At 41.5% G+C, this 17,807-nt stretch overlaps 1 protein-coding gene across 1 annotated transcript in view; it reads left to right on the top strand.

Moving 5' to 3' along the window:
• The window catches only part of slc2a8 (solute carrier family 2 member 8), an 18,675-nt gene extending 2,641 nt beyond the window's left edge, over window positions 1-16,034 (top strand). The window contains exons 3-11 of the mRNA XM_050050220.1: window positions 753-915; window positions 2,579-2,785; window positions 4,548-4,647; window positions 6,783-6,994; window positions 7,635-7,784; window positions 8,338-8,446; window positions 10,093-10,269; window positions 10,545-10,690; window positions 11,818-16,034. Of these exons, the coding sequence (XP_049906177.1) occupies window positions 753-915; window positions 2,579-2,785; window positions 4,548-4,647; window positions 6,783-6,994; window positions 7,635-7,784; window positions 8,338-8,446; window positions 10,093-10,269; window positions 10,545-10,690; window positions 11,818-11,964 (1,411 nt within the window). The 3' untranslated portion in view covers window positions 11,965-16,034. The remainder of the gene's footprint in view (window positions 1-752; window positions 916-2,578; window positions 2,786-4,547; window positions 4,648-6,782; window positions 6,995-7,634; window positions 7,785-8,337; window positions 8,447-10,092; window positions 10,270-10,544; window positions 10,691-11,817) is intronic.
• Window positions 16,035-17,807: the final 1,773 nt, after the last annotated feature.

The following is a 17,807-nucleotide window of genomic DNA, read 5'->3' on the forward strand; positions in this document are numbered from 1 at the left end:
AATTAGCTGGAGAGTTTTTAAGGACTTACTAGAGCTACCTGATAATAGAGAGTTACAGTAATCCAGCTGAGCCTTTCAAGGATGCCCCTTTCATACCATTCATGATACTATCATGTGTTACCAATCAACCTGTTTACCTGTGGAATGTTCCAGGGGTTTGTTTTTTGGAGCATCCCACAACTTTCCCAGTCTTTTGTTGCCTCCGTGCGAACAGGAATCAAATTCAGAATGAGTTCATATTTACAAAAAACAATTACGTTTCTTAGTTTGAACATGACATACCTTGTCTAAAGACATTCGCAGATCATTGCATTCTGTTTTTATTTACGTTTTACACAGCGTCACAATTTTTTGTAATTGGTTTTGAACTTCTTCACTAAAAAATATGGATGAAACTATGTTTTCATAATTCTTAGTATTTCACATTTTTATTAAAAGTCAGTGTTACTTTGCTAAAACTTTACTTCACTGTTAACCATTAACAAACATTAAAAAAACACGCAGCTGCTGTTGATCATACCATGCAATGTGAAAAGAACATAATAAAAAAGAGTATAGATCGCATTATTTTAATTCTTAAAACTCACATGACAAACCAAGTGCAGATTTCTCCTCTGGGTTTATAGAGTTCTCTTATTTAACTCAGACATTTGAAAGTGCACTTATGTAAGCAGCTGAACTGTCCTTTGATCACATTTGACACACTGACCTTTGACCTTTGCACTCTGCTGTGTTCCTCTTTCTCCCCGCAGTAAAGTGAAAAATGGGAAGTTGTACCTGGCGACGTTTGCGTCTGTTCTGGGTCCCATGAGCTTTGGCTTCGTGCTGGGGTACAGCTCTCCGGCCATTCCCGAACTCACCAGGATCGCTAACCCTAATCTGCAGCTGGACAGTGAACAGGCCTCGTGGTTTGGGGTATGATGATGATGATGATGATGCAATATCACATGCCTCAAACAGAACAGCTTTTAGATGATGTGTTACCGACTTATCAGCAGTTTTGAGTCATCACATGTCTGAACACACCTCGCTGGATTCACGTGGGTTGTAAACCTGGTCACAGTGTAAAGAAACACAGAAAAAAGCTCTTCTAATAACAGACGTCAAATGCAATCAAAATAAAAGATTTGATTTGGTAACTTATATGTGAAGCTAAACATGTTTGAAGCTAAGTATGGATTACACTTACCCAGGTTATTTAAACCAAGAGAAGATGATTATTATGACCATGTCAGTAGCTAGCATGCCCACCTGCTGATTTGGAGAAGAAGCCAGTGGCTGCACTGACTCTGGCATGACATGAGAGGGTGTTAAGAGCAGCTGTGAAGCTCTGCGTCTCACATCACTGATGAGAGGAGAAATAGACTGAAAGGCAACGAGACAGAGATGTTTATGATTGTAAAGAAAAACATGCGTCTTAAAGGGATAGTGCACCCAAACATGAAAATTCAGCCATTATCTACTCACCCATATGCCGAGGGAGGCTCAGGTGAAGTTTTAGAGTCCTCACATCACTTGCAGAGATCCAAGGGGAGAGGAGGTAGCAACACAACTCCACCTAATGGAGGCTGGCGGCGCCCCAGATTCAAACATCCAAAAACACATAATTGAAACCACAAAATATCTCCATACTGCTCGTCCGTAGTGATCCAAGTGTCCTGAAGCCCCGACATAAAAAGTTGTTTGGAAAAACGTCATTTGAACTCTGTTTTTAGCCTCATTGTAGCCTGTAGCTCTGACTGCCTCTCTGTGCACACTGAGCTCACGTGTGCATACTTGCGTGCGAGACCAGCGAAAGCACGTGAACACACATGAAGGCGGTGCCCATGTCTCACGGTCTCACGCAAGCGCACACACGTCAGCTCGGTGTACACAGAAGCAGTCAGAGCTACAGGCTACAATGAGGCTAAAAACAGTTCAAATGACATTTTTCCAAACAACTTTTTATGTTTTGCCAACAGGCAACTTTTGCAAAATGACAAGAGGCCAAAGGGCCAGGTAACAAATAAACATCAGTAATTAATATATAAATAATTAGCCCAGATCTCTGTCGTGAGGTCAGAGGGTTCCTCCCCTAGCAGTTAAATGCTTTTTTATACACTCTGGCACCTTATTTACAATAAAAGTGCAAAAACATTCCAGTGTAAATCAGTTCATTTTTATATTGAATTACAAAAGGGTCAGAGGGCCACCCAGCAACCTACCGTGGGCCTCAAGTGGAGTATCACTGAAATAGGCGCAGACACAGCCAGTGCTAGGTGAGCAACGGTTGAATCATCAGTTCAAAAGATGAACAGCTGTGTTTGAAAATCTTTGATTATTTGATTTAAAAGTCTGTGGACCTAACAACTGGAAAAGAGAAGACAACTGAGACTCCCAGGGTGCATTGCAATAAGAAACATCCAATCACAGATCTTTAGTTGTAGCTTTGTTTGGTCATCTGTGTGCAAACTTGCTATAAATTGGAATTAGTAATAATTTACCTTCCTGTTTCGTACTTCACCCTAACGTGCAGTATTAAAATTGGTCAAAAACAGGGTCACATGTGAATAAAAGTCTTTGTGTTTTTGTTTCTCAGTCCATAGTGACGATAGGAGCAGCACTCGGCGGCCTGTTGGGCGGTTGGATGGTGGAGAAGATCGGCAGGAAGCTCAGTCTGATGTTCTGCTCGCTGCCGTTCGTCTTCGGCTTCACCATCATCATCGCAGCGCAGAACAGGTGGATGCTTTACATTGGCAGAGTGCTCACCGGCATCGCCAGTGGGGTCACGTCACTGGTCGTCCCGGTAAGAAGCTGACGTGGCATCGCTTCTTTTATTTATCCAGCAGCCTCGCTACAAATCCACGCACATTAAAAATCTGATTACTTTGACCAATCGGTTGAAGTCAGCCATTTGCTTCCTTGGCCTGATCACTGTGAAACCCCAGCTGACAGGCAGTCTGGTCACTAATCACAACCCTCCACTTTTATATTTGTGGTGTTTTCACAGGATTATTGGCACAACTTTGAGTTTTAGAAGTTTCATATTTATAAAAATCTCTTGATAAATTATTCAGTTAGTTGTTAAAAGGATAGTTTGGATTTTTAGAAGTGGTGTTGTATGGGGCACTTATCTTTTGTCAGTCAGCACACCCCCAGTTTGAAGAAGCAGCTGCTGTAGAGGGGTCAGCAACAAAATGTGTTTTAGCCACCTATAAAAGTCCCACAAAAACAAATCAATATCAGTTTAAGAGCACACTACAGTACATTAAAATTATTTTCACTGCTTTAATTAATGTCAGACAGCCCGTTTTAAAGGAGAAGCCATCAACAGATTAAGTTCGTCATCTATGCTCTTGTCAAATCCAGACTGCACTGAGAAAAACAGTAATTTTAGCTCAGTGAACACAGGACCTGCTGGTCTACTGCTGCTTCAGTCAGTTAGTGTGTTTGTGCTATTGTGTGTCTTTGGTGAATCTAAACTAACTCTTTCAAACACTAAAGTCGCACAATAACACAAACAAACTAACTGATGGAGGCAGCAGTAGACCAGCAAGTTCTGTGTTCAGTAGGGCTGCAACTAGCAATTATTTTCATTGTCAACTAATCTGTCGATTATTTCTTCGATTAGTCGACTAATCATTTTATCAAAAAACGTGTTGAAATGTTGAAAAATGTCGGTCTGTCTCTCCCAAACCCCAAAATTATGTCATCTAATGTCTTGGTTCGTACTCACGCCACTCATGTTTTAGTTCACTGTCATGGGAGAGTGTGTAAAGCTGCCAATATTTGAACGTAAGAAGCTGCAATGAACGTAAGAAGCTGCAATAAGAGTATTTTGGGTACTTTATAGTACTTTTCTATGAAAAATGACTAATCGTTGCAGCCCTAGTGTTTTTCCTCAGTGGAGTCTGGCTTTGAACAGAGCGATATAACAGCTTCATTTTCCAGTTGGAAATCACTGTCTGACATTAAAGTAAAGCAGTGAAAACACTTAAATATACACTTAAATGAATATTGATTGTTTTGTTTTTTTTAAGTGGGACTACATGCTTACCTTCCATGTTGAACTCTAGCCTCATTCTCCAAACTGACATCTACTGTTTGTTGTACACTGACTATGGAAAAGCACCACATACAACTCCTCTTCAAAAACTCTGAACTGTCCCTTTAATCTCTAGAATACACTTTGTGAGTTGGTAAGTGACTCTTAAAGCTAAAGATGCATTCTCTGGTTTTAGCGTCTCAGATGTGAGCTTCAGATGTGCTTTTATATTTTATGTCATTGTAAATGGAATTTGAACAAATAATCAACAATGAATCAATCAGGAAAGTAAACAGCATTTTAATTGATGATTTGGTCTGTTGTCTTACAGTTTATAGATGTCGTCGTTGTTGGTGTCTTTTTCTGGGGAAAGTCCCAAGTGTCCAGGCTCATTAATGATTAGGTTTCTATAGATTTTAGCGTTGCCTAAACGGCCTTAAATATCACTGAGAGTTGGTCGTTTGCTGTCAGTATCTCTGATGTTGTCCTCTGTGTAATTCTCTCTCTGTCTCTTTTCACACAGCTGTATATCTCCGAGATGGCACACGAGCGGGTCCGCGGGATGTTAGGCTCTTGTGTGCAACTCATGGTGGTGCTAGGCATCATGGGAGTCTATCTCGCAGGTACGTAAGTTCAGCTTTATTTGAGTCACCAATGTGACACAATAACAATAACAAACTAACTGATCAAGGTGACAGCAGACCAGCAGCTCCTGTGCTCAATGATGTTAAATTACTGTATTTCTAAATGGAGTCTGGTGGCTGTGAGGGTTGTACTCCTGTCTCTTCTCCAAACTGGGGGCATGCTGACTGTCATCTACTGTATGTAATGCTCTGACTATGGATTAGATCCTTACACAACACCACTTCAAAAGATCCAAACTGTCCCTTTAAATCTCCTGATGTAAAGTCTGACTCTGAAACTCACTGAATGTTTAAGTAAAGATAAGAAAGAAGTCCCGTAAGGTCACCCAAACCCACAGCAGTTTACGAGCTGTAAATCATTGAAGGTTTTCCATGATGTAACTTTACAGCATCCAACATTATGACCCTATACGTAACACAGAGCTACAAGTCTGCCCTCTTATCTAAAAATATGTCATATTTTTTCTTTTTCGGTTTTTCATTCTCTCTGTCGCTCATGTCAACCCCCCCGTGACAACACGGTTTAGTTTATAGTGAGTTTTTCTGAGGTTGCTGTTCTGTTTCAAACCTCTGGATCAAAGGTTACGAAGTACAGATGACCAAAACCTGGCCATCATGTGATGTGATCATCCTCAGATATGATCAGCTGCCTGTTCCACAGCAGCCTCGCTGTCATCGCCCTAATCTTGTTAGCTGCATGCCATTCATGTGTACCTAACAGACGCTGGCGTGTCACATGACGTCTCGTGTTAGGGGACACTGAAGGAATACGTTGTTATGTCATTTTGGTTAAATGGCTCTTTATAATACAAACTTTTTAGTGATTTGTTAAACTGATGTCATGCGAAGGACAAATGAAAAAGGCATCAGTTTGCTAAATTAACAGTTAAGGACTATACATTTTTTGGCACATTTGAATCTATTATGATAAATATTTATATTTATAAATGAATCACCAGATGGAATAACTGTAAACATGTCCATGTACTCATGTTTTTCAAAGGAATACTTGATTTATATAATACTTTGTCACAAACCAGCTGCTGCTCAGCACCATTTGAACACCGTGATCGTTGTAAAAAATGCAGTGGAACAATCAGATCAGCAGAGGAATGTATTTTTAGATGCAGCACAGGAGGACGTTCGTGAGGACAGCTGGACCTGACAAGGCTCCACTGTGTCCTGCAGCCTTCAGTCTGTCATGCACAGCGCAGGACCTGGCATGTTTCAAGCACAGCTGGGGGAGAAACAAAAACTCAAACCTTCTTGCGTTTCATTTTTGAAAATGGAGCCAAAAGGGCAAAGGTAGCTGATGTCATGGTGTGAAATTACATTTTAATTTTTTCAAAAGGATTCATCTTGCTTTTGGGAGGTCCTTTAATATCCAAGGAGCGTCAGCGTCCTCTTAGTCTGATTTCGTGTCTTAGTTAGATTGTGGTTCACCCTAAAATTATGTGAGCCGTTTATGGAGGAGCTACTTTCTTTCTACCAAACTACACCCTCTAGCTCACCGTGCAGAAGGAAGCATGCATCTACTACCTCACCACAGAGCTAGCTTAATGCTTACATCTGGCACGGACACACACACGGCCTCTCGTCCATGAGTAGACGCGCACTTCCTTCTGCGCAGTGATACAGTTGGCAGATGTAGTTTGGTTGAAAGAAAGTAGATCCTACATTAAACTGTTGAGTTATTTAAATGTATTTTTGGCACTTTGAGCACCACAAGCTGAGTGCCATCTAGTTCCATTATATTGGGAGAGAAGGCAGACATCTCTCTGGTTGATATACCCAACACTCGGCAACTCACACCAAAAAATCTAGATTGAAAAATAACACTACACGTCAGGGAAAATATGTACCTTTGATTTTGCAGTGAACTGTCCCTTTAATTTCTGCTTGCTGCTGTTGTTTTGTCCATATTTTTGTTTGTTGTTTTGACTCCATACCATGTTAATATGGTTTTGGTGGATTAATTGATAGACTGACGAGAGGCTGATCTGTCTGTTAATAGATCAGTCAATTGACAGAAAATCAATCGATAATCATATAACTGTTTAAGTTATTGTCCGGCTCCAGCTTCTCATCCTGAGCTGTGTGAACTCGTCCTGCAGGTCTCTACGTGGACTGGCGCTGGCTGGCGATCTGCAGCTCCATCCCGCCCACGCTGCTGATGGTCTGCATGTGCTTCATGCCAGAGACGCCCAGGTACCTGCTGTCCCAGGGCAAGAGGCGGGAGGCTGAGGAGGCGCTGCGCTTCCTGCGAGGGCCGGACGCCCCCGTCGAGTGGGAGTGCGCCCGCATCGAGGACGCCTGTGAGGAGCAGGTGAGTCTGTGGTCGGTTGGCTTGGCTGTGATGCGGTGGACAGTTTGAGCCAGTGAGAATGTGAGAAACAAGGAACAGAGCGATGCACTGGTGAAGTCACCACAGGAGACGCTGCAGGAACTGAAGCCTCAAATCAGCAAATGAAATGATTGTATGACCTCAGCAGCACCGTCCTCCTCATTGCTAACTGACTGTTTAGGACCAGGAGACGAATAGTCTGCAGTCCCAGTATCTATGCTCACCCTACACTAGAAGACTTTGAGATTATTTTGAAAATACTTTTGAAAACTCAGAACTAGATTATACAAAGACTGCTGATCATGCAGGGTCACTATATGCAAGTCTTCAACTAGATTCCTTTTTAGATTATTTCCCATCCTGCTCCTGGTGGAAAATACTACACCAAACTTCATTTAAAAAATATGACATTTTAACAATTCCTTGGTTAACTGCATTATTTTAGAGGGAGGCGATAGAGGAATGAGAGGTGAACTGTTCAAGCTTATCTTATTTCTAGTTTAAATAAGTGCTAATTGATGGATCAGACACACACAGGATTAAATTCAGACTCTTGTTCACTCCACAACTCCACCAGTTTCTCCTCCTGAGACTTGTTCTTGCTCTCTGTGTGTCCTCTCAGGGCTCCAGTTTCCAGATGTCCGACCTGAAGGACCCCGGTATCTACAAGCCTCTGGTGATCGGCATCATGCTGATGATCTTTCAGCAGATGACAGGGATCAATGCCATCATGTTCTACGCTGAGAACATATTTGAACAGGCACATTTTAAGGTGAAGAGTTTTTAAGTTGTTATTTATTCAGGAGAAATTAACTTTGCACTCAGTAACAATTACACATGACTCTTCAACTTCTGTCCTCTCATGTCTGTCTGCAAGTGTTGCTCTTGTTAATGTCCTCTGATGCAGCTAAAACACTTTGATGCAATTTAAGGTGAAAATCTGGATTTATAACCAGGAGCTAAGAAAAAAAATATGATAATTGAAATCATAATTGGCCTTTTCTTACCAAAAATACCTCCACATTGGTTTGTAAACAATGATAAAGGTTTTTAGGATATGCTGAAAAAATGTACCACACAACTACCTGTTCTAGTTAATCATTTAACTTTTAAAAAAGTACTTACTCCATGAAAAAAAAAACTTTGTCTGAGTTCAAATGCAAACTCAAACTATTTTTTCAGCTAAATTTTGACGAGAAATCATTCCCAGAATTTTTGTGAATTTTTATGACCACATCAGAAAGCTGCAACACCTCTGTATATTTTCAGTAAGAACATAACTGTGTCTTGTTGAAAGGATGTAAACGTCTTGCTGTTGTTTTTAGGAGAGTGACCTGGCTTCAGTGATCGTGGGTCTGATTCAGGTCGTCTTTACGGGAGTGGCAGCGCTGATCATGGACAAAGCTGGAAGAAAAATTCTTCTCATCATCTCAGGTATTTTCATCTGTTTTAATATTTTTAAACAAACTTTGTTTATTTTCTAGTTGGGGTGCCCTGGGAGGTCGTCTTTTTAAGTAACTCACATTAAACCGCAGCGTCCCTTTCAAAGCTGGGGTAGGCAGACATTTGAGAAAGCAAAAAGAACAGTCAGAATTAGAAAAAACAGCCTTCTCCTGCAGCTCTCCCCTCTCTGTCCTGAGCCCCAAGGGCATGCAGGCGCTTCATACAGTGACCCAGTATGTCCCATACATTGATTTATTTAATCTTATTTCGTGTAGAGTTGTTCAGCCCCCCTCTCTCTGTCTCTGTTCATCGGACCATAAATGAGACGAGAATTAGCTGCAGAGGTCCCTTCATCTCGCTCCCCACCGCTGTGGACTGCTTCAGTGGGAGGAGAGCGGGCTGCAGCTCCGAGCCCGACCTTTGGTTGGTGGCTGTAGTGGGTTGAATCAGCCAGTGCAAACCTCCCAGCGCTGGGTGTCACAGCGGGCTGGTAGCCAGCAGCAGTGTCAGATCTAACCTGTATGGGGCTGTACACATGCTGCGTCTTTAACTGGCTGGAAAACACAAGGTTGGGCGCTGGGCGCTACTTGTGTGCCTTTATTGTGCCATCTTTCAAGAGCGCTGCGGCAGGTTGCATCTAAAGCTCAGTAGAGCTGCAAAGATTAGTTGACTAATCAACTATTAAAATAATCAGTGACTATTTCAGTAGTCGACTAATCTGTTTGAGTCATTTTTCATAGAAAAGTACTGTAAAGTACCCAAAATACTCTTATTGCAGCTTCTTACGTTCAAATATTGGCAGCTTTACACACTCTCCCATGACGGTGAACTAAAACATGAGTGGCGTGAGTACGAAACAAGACATTAGATGACATAATTTTGGGGTTTGGGCGAGACAGACTGACATTTTTCAACATTTTAACACATTTTTCAATGAAATGATTAGTCGACTAATCGAAGAAATAATCGACAGATTAGTCGACATTGAAAATAATCGTTAGTTGCAGCCCTAAAGCTCAACAAGCATGTTACCATAGCCTATCTACCTGAAATCCTGAGTGCAGAGCTGATCTTCTTCCAGGAGCTGTTTATAAGTGTGTAGGCCTATCGTCTGTGAGACAGGTGTAAAGCTCTGGGTAGCTCTGCACTAACATGATCAACTTCTCCGCCATATTTATCACAGACTGATATTTTCGGGAGAAGGGAAAGATATCTGTCGGCTGTGATTGGTTATTCCGCATCACATGACAAGCAGTGCACACTGCTGCGATTCAAAATTTGAACAGCTGTCACGCTCTGAAAAATACTACAGAACGCATGCATGCCGCAACTTCGTCGCTCTGGTGTTTGAGCGCGCCTGCCGCACGTCTACATTGAGAACAGTGAATATGAGGGCGCAGAAAAAGCGTCATGTGTACGGCTCCTAAAATGGCAGCAAGAGAAAGTTTGCTGATCCAGCGAGGGAAATAAAAAACTACCTACCCCAGCTTTAATGAGACTCCCTTACAGAGACATGGAATACAAAAAACTGATTGGGTTTTGGAATGAAATAGTTTAATCAGTTCACGCTCTCATTACCATCAGACACGATGACGAGGTTATGACAGAATTTCTTTGTTTTCCCTTCAATAATCAAGGTGTTGCCATGGCGATCAGCACCACAGCATTCGGGGTTTATTTCTACCTGATGACCAAAGTTCACAGCACCACCTCGCTGAGCCTGTTGGTGCTGGACCTGCAGAGCACGGCTGGAGAAGAACCCCACGCTGACCTGGCCTGGCTGGCTCTCGCCAGCATGGCCGTCTTCATCACAGGTCGGATCACTGCGTCACAGACAGTTAGAGATACTTAGCTCCAGCAGTCTTCATCCCTCTGCTCTCCCTCTGTCTGAATCCCTTTGTCCACTCATTCGACCTATCAGCTTTCAGTTATAGCTGTCTCTCACAGTTCCCCCCTTCATGTGTGTCTGTTTTGCGCTCTTTGTAGCATTGTTTTAACGACATGTCTTGTGTTAAATGTGACAGGTTTTGTCTCTAATGACTAAGTAAAGAGGAGAAAACGCCACATTAACAATGTTTGCTGTGTTCAGGTTTTGCTCTGGGCTGGGGTCCGATCCCATGGCTGGTCATGTCGGAGATTTTCCCCTCTAAAGCGAGGGGGGTCGCCAGCGCTGTGTGCGTCCTCACCAACTGGACCATGGCGTTCATCGTCACCAAAAACTTCAAGGACATGATGGTGAGTGCTCAACAGGACACTATTTGAAGGGTTTTGGTGGTTAAAAAATAGATTTTGGGACATTTTTTTATTTGAGGCCAGATCAGGTGTGGGTAATGATTTGGTTTTCAGTTTTTTTCCTTCTGTTGTCATACACACACAGGCCCGAAATACACACACATGCACAAACAGGACCTATACATGCATTAAATGGAGAGATGTCAGAGTGAGGGGGCTGCTTTGGACGGGCGCCCCGAGCTGTTGGGCGGTTTAGTGTCCTCTTAGGGCACTTCGGCAGTGCCCAAGAGGCGAACTAGCACCTCTCCAGCTTCCAGACCACGCCCCATATGTGGTCCGTAGGGAGGCTTGAGCCAGCGACCCTCCAGTTCCCAAGACAAGCCCCCTTTGGACTGAACTACTGCTGCCCCTACTATTTAAAAATAAAATAAAATCCCCCTCTCACCCTGCTGCCTTTCTGCCACCTGAGGTATTCACTTAGCAGCTCGTCTGCAGGGGCCATCTTCCTGATGTATTCCTGGACAGTGGCTCTGATGCTCACCAGTCCTTGGCCCCCCTTGGTGCACAGTCCCAGGGTGCTGGACTTGAGATGAAACCCTCCATGCATCGTGAGAAGCTTCCTTGTCTTGATACCAGTGGCCTCTGTCTCCCCCTTTGGTCAGCATATTACACCAGCTGGTATCTGATGACTGACAGGGCGTACATGTTGATGGCTCGGACCTTGTTCTTTCCGTTCAGCTGACTATTCAGGACCTGCCTTACTCTGTGTCGGTATTTGGCTGTGGCTGACTTCCTTGCGGGCTCCTCATGGTTCCCATTTGCCTGCTAGACCCCAAGGTATTTGTAGCTGTCCTGAACATCTGCGATGCTGCCCCCTGGTAGTTCAACCCCCTCGGTTCTGATCACCTTCCCTCTCTTTGGCACCATCTGACCACACTTATCTAGTGTGGGTGGCATTCCGATGTCATTGCTGTAGATCCTGGTGAGGTGGATGATTGACCTTAGTTGCAGCTCTACCTGTGTGTGGGCACTGTGTGCCTTCTCTATGTGTTTTGCTAAATGTATCGTGAAACCTTGAAACCTTCTCTGTGGCCTTTCCAACGTCATCACATAACTGCGTCCTCTTCCAGGTTCTTCTAACCAGCGCTGGAACCTTCTGGCTCTTCGCCTGTATGTGCATCGCCAATGTCATCTTCACCATCGCCTTCATCCCAGAAACAAAGGGAAAGACACTGGAGCAGATCGAAGCCACTTTCAGAGGGACATCAGGTCCGTGAGGCCCCCTGCCCCCACCTGCCAAACACATCACACATTTCAGAAACTGAAAAGTCTCTGACCTCTTATCTCTGAACTGACTGGCGCTCGAGACACTGTGTGGGCATTTTAAAAATCCTAATTAAGCCTATTAAGCTATGAAGCTGATTGGCACTTTTTTGAATCATTTGTTTTTATGACAGTTAACAGTTAAACTAAAGCAACACAGCAGCACTGTGACAAATCCGCCCCTCAGGAGGGCTCAGTTTGTGTTCAAGCTGTTTGACAGAGGTGTTGATTCAACAGTGAGGGTGTAGTTCATGGTGCTGTGGAACTGTACTGCTTTTTAATGAGACGTGTTTCTATTATTTTGTTCATCCCAGTGAGGTCAGACTGAACTGGGAGCTGGGTAAGAATCATCTGTTTCTGTAGGAAGTTTAACCTAAACTGTTCAACATTACAGAGTGTGACAGTCAGGACATTACATACAGTTTTCATCAGGTCAAATCCTTTAAATATGAAGTTGTGCTGAGCAGATTCGGCTTAGTGTCTCGCTCACTAACACTTGGACTGGATACGACACTAGCTAAGTACATTTACTCAAGTACTGTACTTATGTACAAAGTCAGAGTACTTGAGTCTGCTCTTTTCTTGCCATTTTAAACTTCTAGTCCTCTACGTACCTGACAGACGTATCATTCTTTTTACTGAACTATATTTATCTGAAAGCGTCAGTTACTTTACACATGAAGATTTTTGCACAGAAAGCATAAGAAAAGTTTATAAAATATCATCTCTTGTTATAGATTAAACTACTCAGCAGTTAATACATGTACAGCTGAAACAATTACAATCAATCAGCCAATTGACAGAAAATGAATTGGCAACTTTTTGACAAACATTTAAGTTGTTTTATAACGTTTTTTAATATGTTTTTTGGGTGGTTTATTTTAAGATTTTTCTGGATTGGGTACCTTTACTTTTAATACTTGATTATTGTTACTGACTTTTCCTTTAAGTTACATTTTCAATGCACGGCTTCAACTTGTAACAGAATAATTTTACGATGTGGTATGAGTACTTTTACTTAAGCAAAGGATTTGAATGCTTCCTCCACCACTGTGAAATAAAATAAAATAAGATTTAACTCGGGTGAATTTACAAAAGGACTGCGCGGGTTTTGCAGCTGATAAACCTGCACAGACAAGACATACAGACACCATGTAATTCTCAATGCACCCTGAACTGCACTGCCAAATAGCAACTAGTGCTTGAGATTTAAATGAGTTAATATTTGGCGCGAAATTGTCCCATTTCTATGCGAAGGAGCCTCAGTGCAAGAACAGTCCAATTCACAAAGATCAGCACCGTTACAGTGAAATTATTATCATCTTCAGAGAGATGTTGGGAACTGAAGCGCTCTGTAACACCAGACTTTACAGTGATCATGCGGTTGTCTATTACAGTCTGAAGGTGTGTGTTTGATAAGACCAACACAACTGACGGGCCAGGATTTTAAATCCCAAATACTGTTTCTCTCCGTCACATTTAATTCCCCTCCTGGAGTTTTGAGGAACGTTTGCACCTCATCTTTCAGGACCTGTAGCTCGTGGGAAAATCAGTTCCGTCAAAACAGTCAGTTTTCTTTTGGTCTCTGTCATTAATCTCCTGACTGTGATCTTGGTGCGGAGGCAACATTTAAACTTTGCCACGTGGATAATTGCAGTCAGAAACAAAGAAAGGCAAATTGCACTCAGCTGCAAAACTTCAAGGGCGTGTTTGCGCTGTAATATCTTGAGTGCAATATCTTTTGTGAATCAGATGTTGAGACTGGGGAAAAAGTGGTTGCAAGCTGTGCACGATTCATGGTGCTATCACTGACCACAATACATTCTTGAATTTGCCCATCAGTGAGCTGCTACTTCCAGTAGTACCTACCTCCAGTACTCTGGCTGCCCCCTGTAGGTCTCACTGCTGTAATTCACCTCTCAGGCGACACTCAGTTCTTTATGCTGGCTTACAATTTCCTTCCAATGGGCACTTTGACAGATTACTCAGCCCCCCCAGGAAGTGCACCCTGGACTTTGAGGCCAATTTACATAGTGGCTAAACCTTGTAGCTACAACTTGCGGGTCCGTCACGTGATGCCGCATTTCTTCAGCGTCACAACCCCTGCGAGATGATTCGTTTCGCAATCGGAATTTGATACTTTCGGTCTAATAACATTTGAAAAGTCTGGAAGAGCCAAAATCTTAAATCATTTTATCTCCCTTTTAAGATAGCAGATGACTAAACATGAAGTTAGCCGACTAAAGCCCTATTCGTACAGGATTAGTTTTACATAGGTACGTGGGGTAAAGTAATAATTACCAGAAATTTTAGTTCCATCCCAATGTGCCATGTCAGTAATCATTACCGCACGATGTCAGTAAAGATTATCGCGACTTTTACCTTCTGTAAAAGGGTCCCTGACAATTACCTCAGGTAATACTAATCCCGTGTGAATAGACCAGCAGTAAATATGTGTGTATATATTTCATCATATCCTGTTTACAAGTGTTTTTTCGCGGATTTTCAAGCATGGAGGCTCTTAAAGAAGCATTCAGTTTTGCACTTCACAGTCGGACAAGTCCATGTGAAACCTCAGGTACTGTGGGCCTACGACGAACACAATTCAAGTGCGTTTGAGTGTGGTACGCACAGGAAGCAACGTCATACGCACATGACGACAGGAGGGGACGGCGGTGCGTGAATGGATTTACCCCTCCCACTTGTGGTAGTTTCACTGATATTTCTTATCCCGTGCGAATTGGCCATTAATATTACTGACGTCCTGTGGTAAAGTGACATTACCCCACGTGCCCATGTAAAACTAATCCCGTCCAAATAGTGTTTACGTCTATATTACGCCTTCTCTATGGACCTAATGATGCAGAAGGTTAGGCTAATTTTGAACCCCGGAAGTGGATCTTTTTTGGCTTAGTGTGCCAGTTCTCGTTATACATCTGTGATATAACCAATGTTACAGAAAGGTAAAAAACTGGGTTTATATAATTGGCGTTAAAGGTATACTTCATCCCAGATCTTTCATTTGAGTATCAAGGACTTCTGTCAAAGAGAGAGGATGCTGTGTAAAATAAATAGATATCAAAGGCGTCAAGTTTTTATTGTGGAAATAAAAAATGTCCAACATAATCTACTTTTCCACTGTTCATCCATGTTCCACTTTTACTAATAATGATTCAAATCTGTCTTAATCCTCACGCATCAGCCTTTTAGCATTTTAAACTCTACACTGAGAATATATTTGGTCAAAAAGATGGAATTTTCTCCGGATTATTTAGACTTTTTTCACGTGATTTTCCATTTTACAAAGGCTGGTAATGTATAAGCAGAGTGTAGGAAATACAGAGACTTTTTGGAACAATGCTGGTGTTCACTTATTGTCACAATGATTTTCTTCCTTTAGTTGGTATGAATAATGTCTGGTGTTCTTGATTTTTAAACTCTGAACAAAGATTTTTGCAGAAACTTTATTGTACAAATGTTTTGTGTTGTTTTTGGGAGGGGGAAGTGAACGCATCATGAAGTGACTGGGGTTTACACTGACTAACTGTGCTGACTGTTAACGTTACTGTGAATGAAGTGAGATTAAACAGAGTCAGTGACGCAAAACTTTTTAAAGCATATATTAACAACAGAATGAAAAACTGCCAACTGTAAACTCTCTTAAAGAAAAAATATGGGAGTGTTTTTATAACTTTTATTCTGGTAGAGGAAATGTTTTAAATAAATCTGACTTTTACACATTTGAGACAGCGATGATGTTTGATTTTATACTGAAGAAGAAGAAGTGACGTCTCCGAAGAAAAAACAGATCATCCAACTCTTTTTTTACTCATTCGGCTCTCCGTGGTGATACATAACTGTCTGTTTGTGGTGTTTGTTCTGAGTTCAGTCTGAACACCATCAAATGAAACTCTTTGTCCCAGTTTCCCCACGATGAATTTGATGTTTGTGTTCATTATCCGTGTATGAAACTGAACTGTGTCATGAACTGTGTCTGTGAATAAAATCACTGTGTTGTTTTGAACATCTTGGTCTTCAGTAATGATTCACACATCTTCACCTTCATCCTCCATATTTTCAAAAAAAAGAGAGAAAGAAACGCAGTAAAAGCACCCGCATGTTTTAGACAAAACATGTTAAGATGCCATCCTCGATGACTTGCAGTAAAGAAAATGTGCCCCTCCAGTCGGGGCCACCCATAAGGGGGGAAAAGGGAAAGTTTCTTGGGCCTGGCAGCAACGGGGGACCCATGGAGACCAGTTGTAATCATGTTCATAGATACAGTCTGTATTTACAGGAATGCCCCCAAAAAGCCACATCCTCAAGAGCTGTTGGGTGGCACGTGAAATAAACTTAAACATCCAAAGTTAAGGGTACTTTGGTACAACCTGGGTCCTATATTCCCTTGCTCTTGTGTGTAAGTGACTAACGGGAACAACGTTGTTTGAAACTGGTCCAGCATTAAGTGAGAGGAACTCAGGGCATGTTCACACTCTCAATTTACGTCCACTAATAGTGCTTGTTTTTGACACAGACAGGCTCAGATTGTTATTATCGGTGTATGACAAGATTACTGGAAGGATTGTGGGAATTTTTTACTCACTTTCCGCAATAGATTATCAGAATTAATAAACAGACAATCATAGTTCAAAATATTTATTCTTAAAGCCCTAGATATTAATATAATAATAAACTTTAATTGTGTAGGACGTTTCAAAACAGTTACCGAAAACAAGACAAATAAAACAAGATAAAAGCAATAAAAACAGAGTACACATAACAGAGTGTGGGACAAGGTCTAATGCAGCTGGCCTTAGAAAAAGATTTTAATCCCACTGTATCCCTACAGAGATGTACGTTTTTCGTCAAGAGTAAGATCCTTTTTGTTTAATCAGCAGAAACAAAATAAAACTCACAGAAATCATCTTGGTTTTTCTGTGCGCTGTTTTAACAATCAGAGCTGCACCTCCCATATGGAAGATACCATAAAACTTCAAATAAAGGCCTGGTCTAGATTAAACGCCCAGTCCCTTTAACTAGCCCACAGTGGCTACACATTCTGACAAATAAGCACCTGTCTCCATTAGACGCCTGGTCTGGTTGCCAAGCAGTTCATTTTTTTATAGATGTTTTTTGGATTTATAAAACCGGGTTGTTGGCTTCCTCAAATTATGTGTCCATCCCTCGATTACCCTGTCAGATATTCATATTCCTTTGATCCATAAGGGTCCTCACATGAAAAGAATCAAAAGAGAATTAAGAATTAATCCAAGTTATGAATATTGTCTGCACAGGATAAAGTGGTGTGTCAGTACGCCAGGTGCAGTTATCCTCAGGTGCTGTAAAACCAGTGCCATAACTCTCTATCTCTCTATGTGCTCTGTCAGAGCTACATCAAATGAATGATTCATAACTGATGTTATTTGAAGCCTAATTTTTCAACAAGTAATATTAATACTGGTTTAAATAAACAATTTGATAGCGTTTCCCATCTTTGCTGCGCAACAGTTATGTGTGAAAGGAATTACAGGCCTGTCCCAAATATAGGCCTGTTGATGTCAGTGGTTTAAGCAACTAACAGCCCGGGCTACTAATTGAAGTTTTACGGTACTATGTAATAAAAATAATAATAATAATAATAATAATAATAATAATAATAATAATGATAATAATAATAGTAATTATACTAATAATAATGATAATAATAATAGTAATGATAATAATAATAGTAATTGTAATAATAATAATAATAATAATGATAATAATAATAATAGTAATTATACTACTACTACTACTA

Source organism: Epinephelus moara, chromosome 8, assembly GCF_006386435.1.
Source record: "Epinephelus moara isolate mb chromosome 8, YSFRI_EMoa_1.0, whole genome shotgun sequence".
NCBI lineage: Eukaryota > Metazoa > Chordata > Actinopteri > Perciformes > Serranidae > Epinephelus > Epinephelus moara.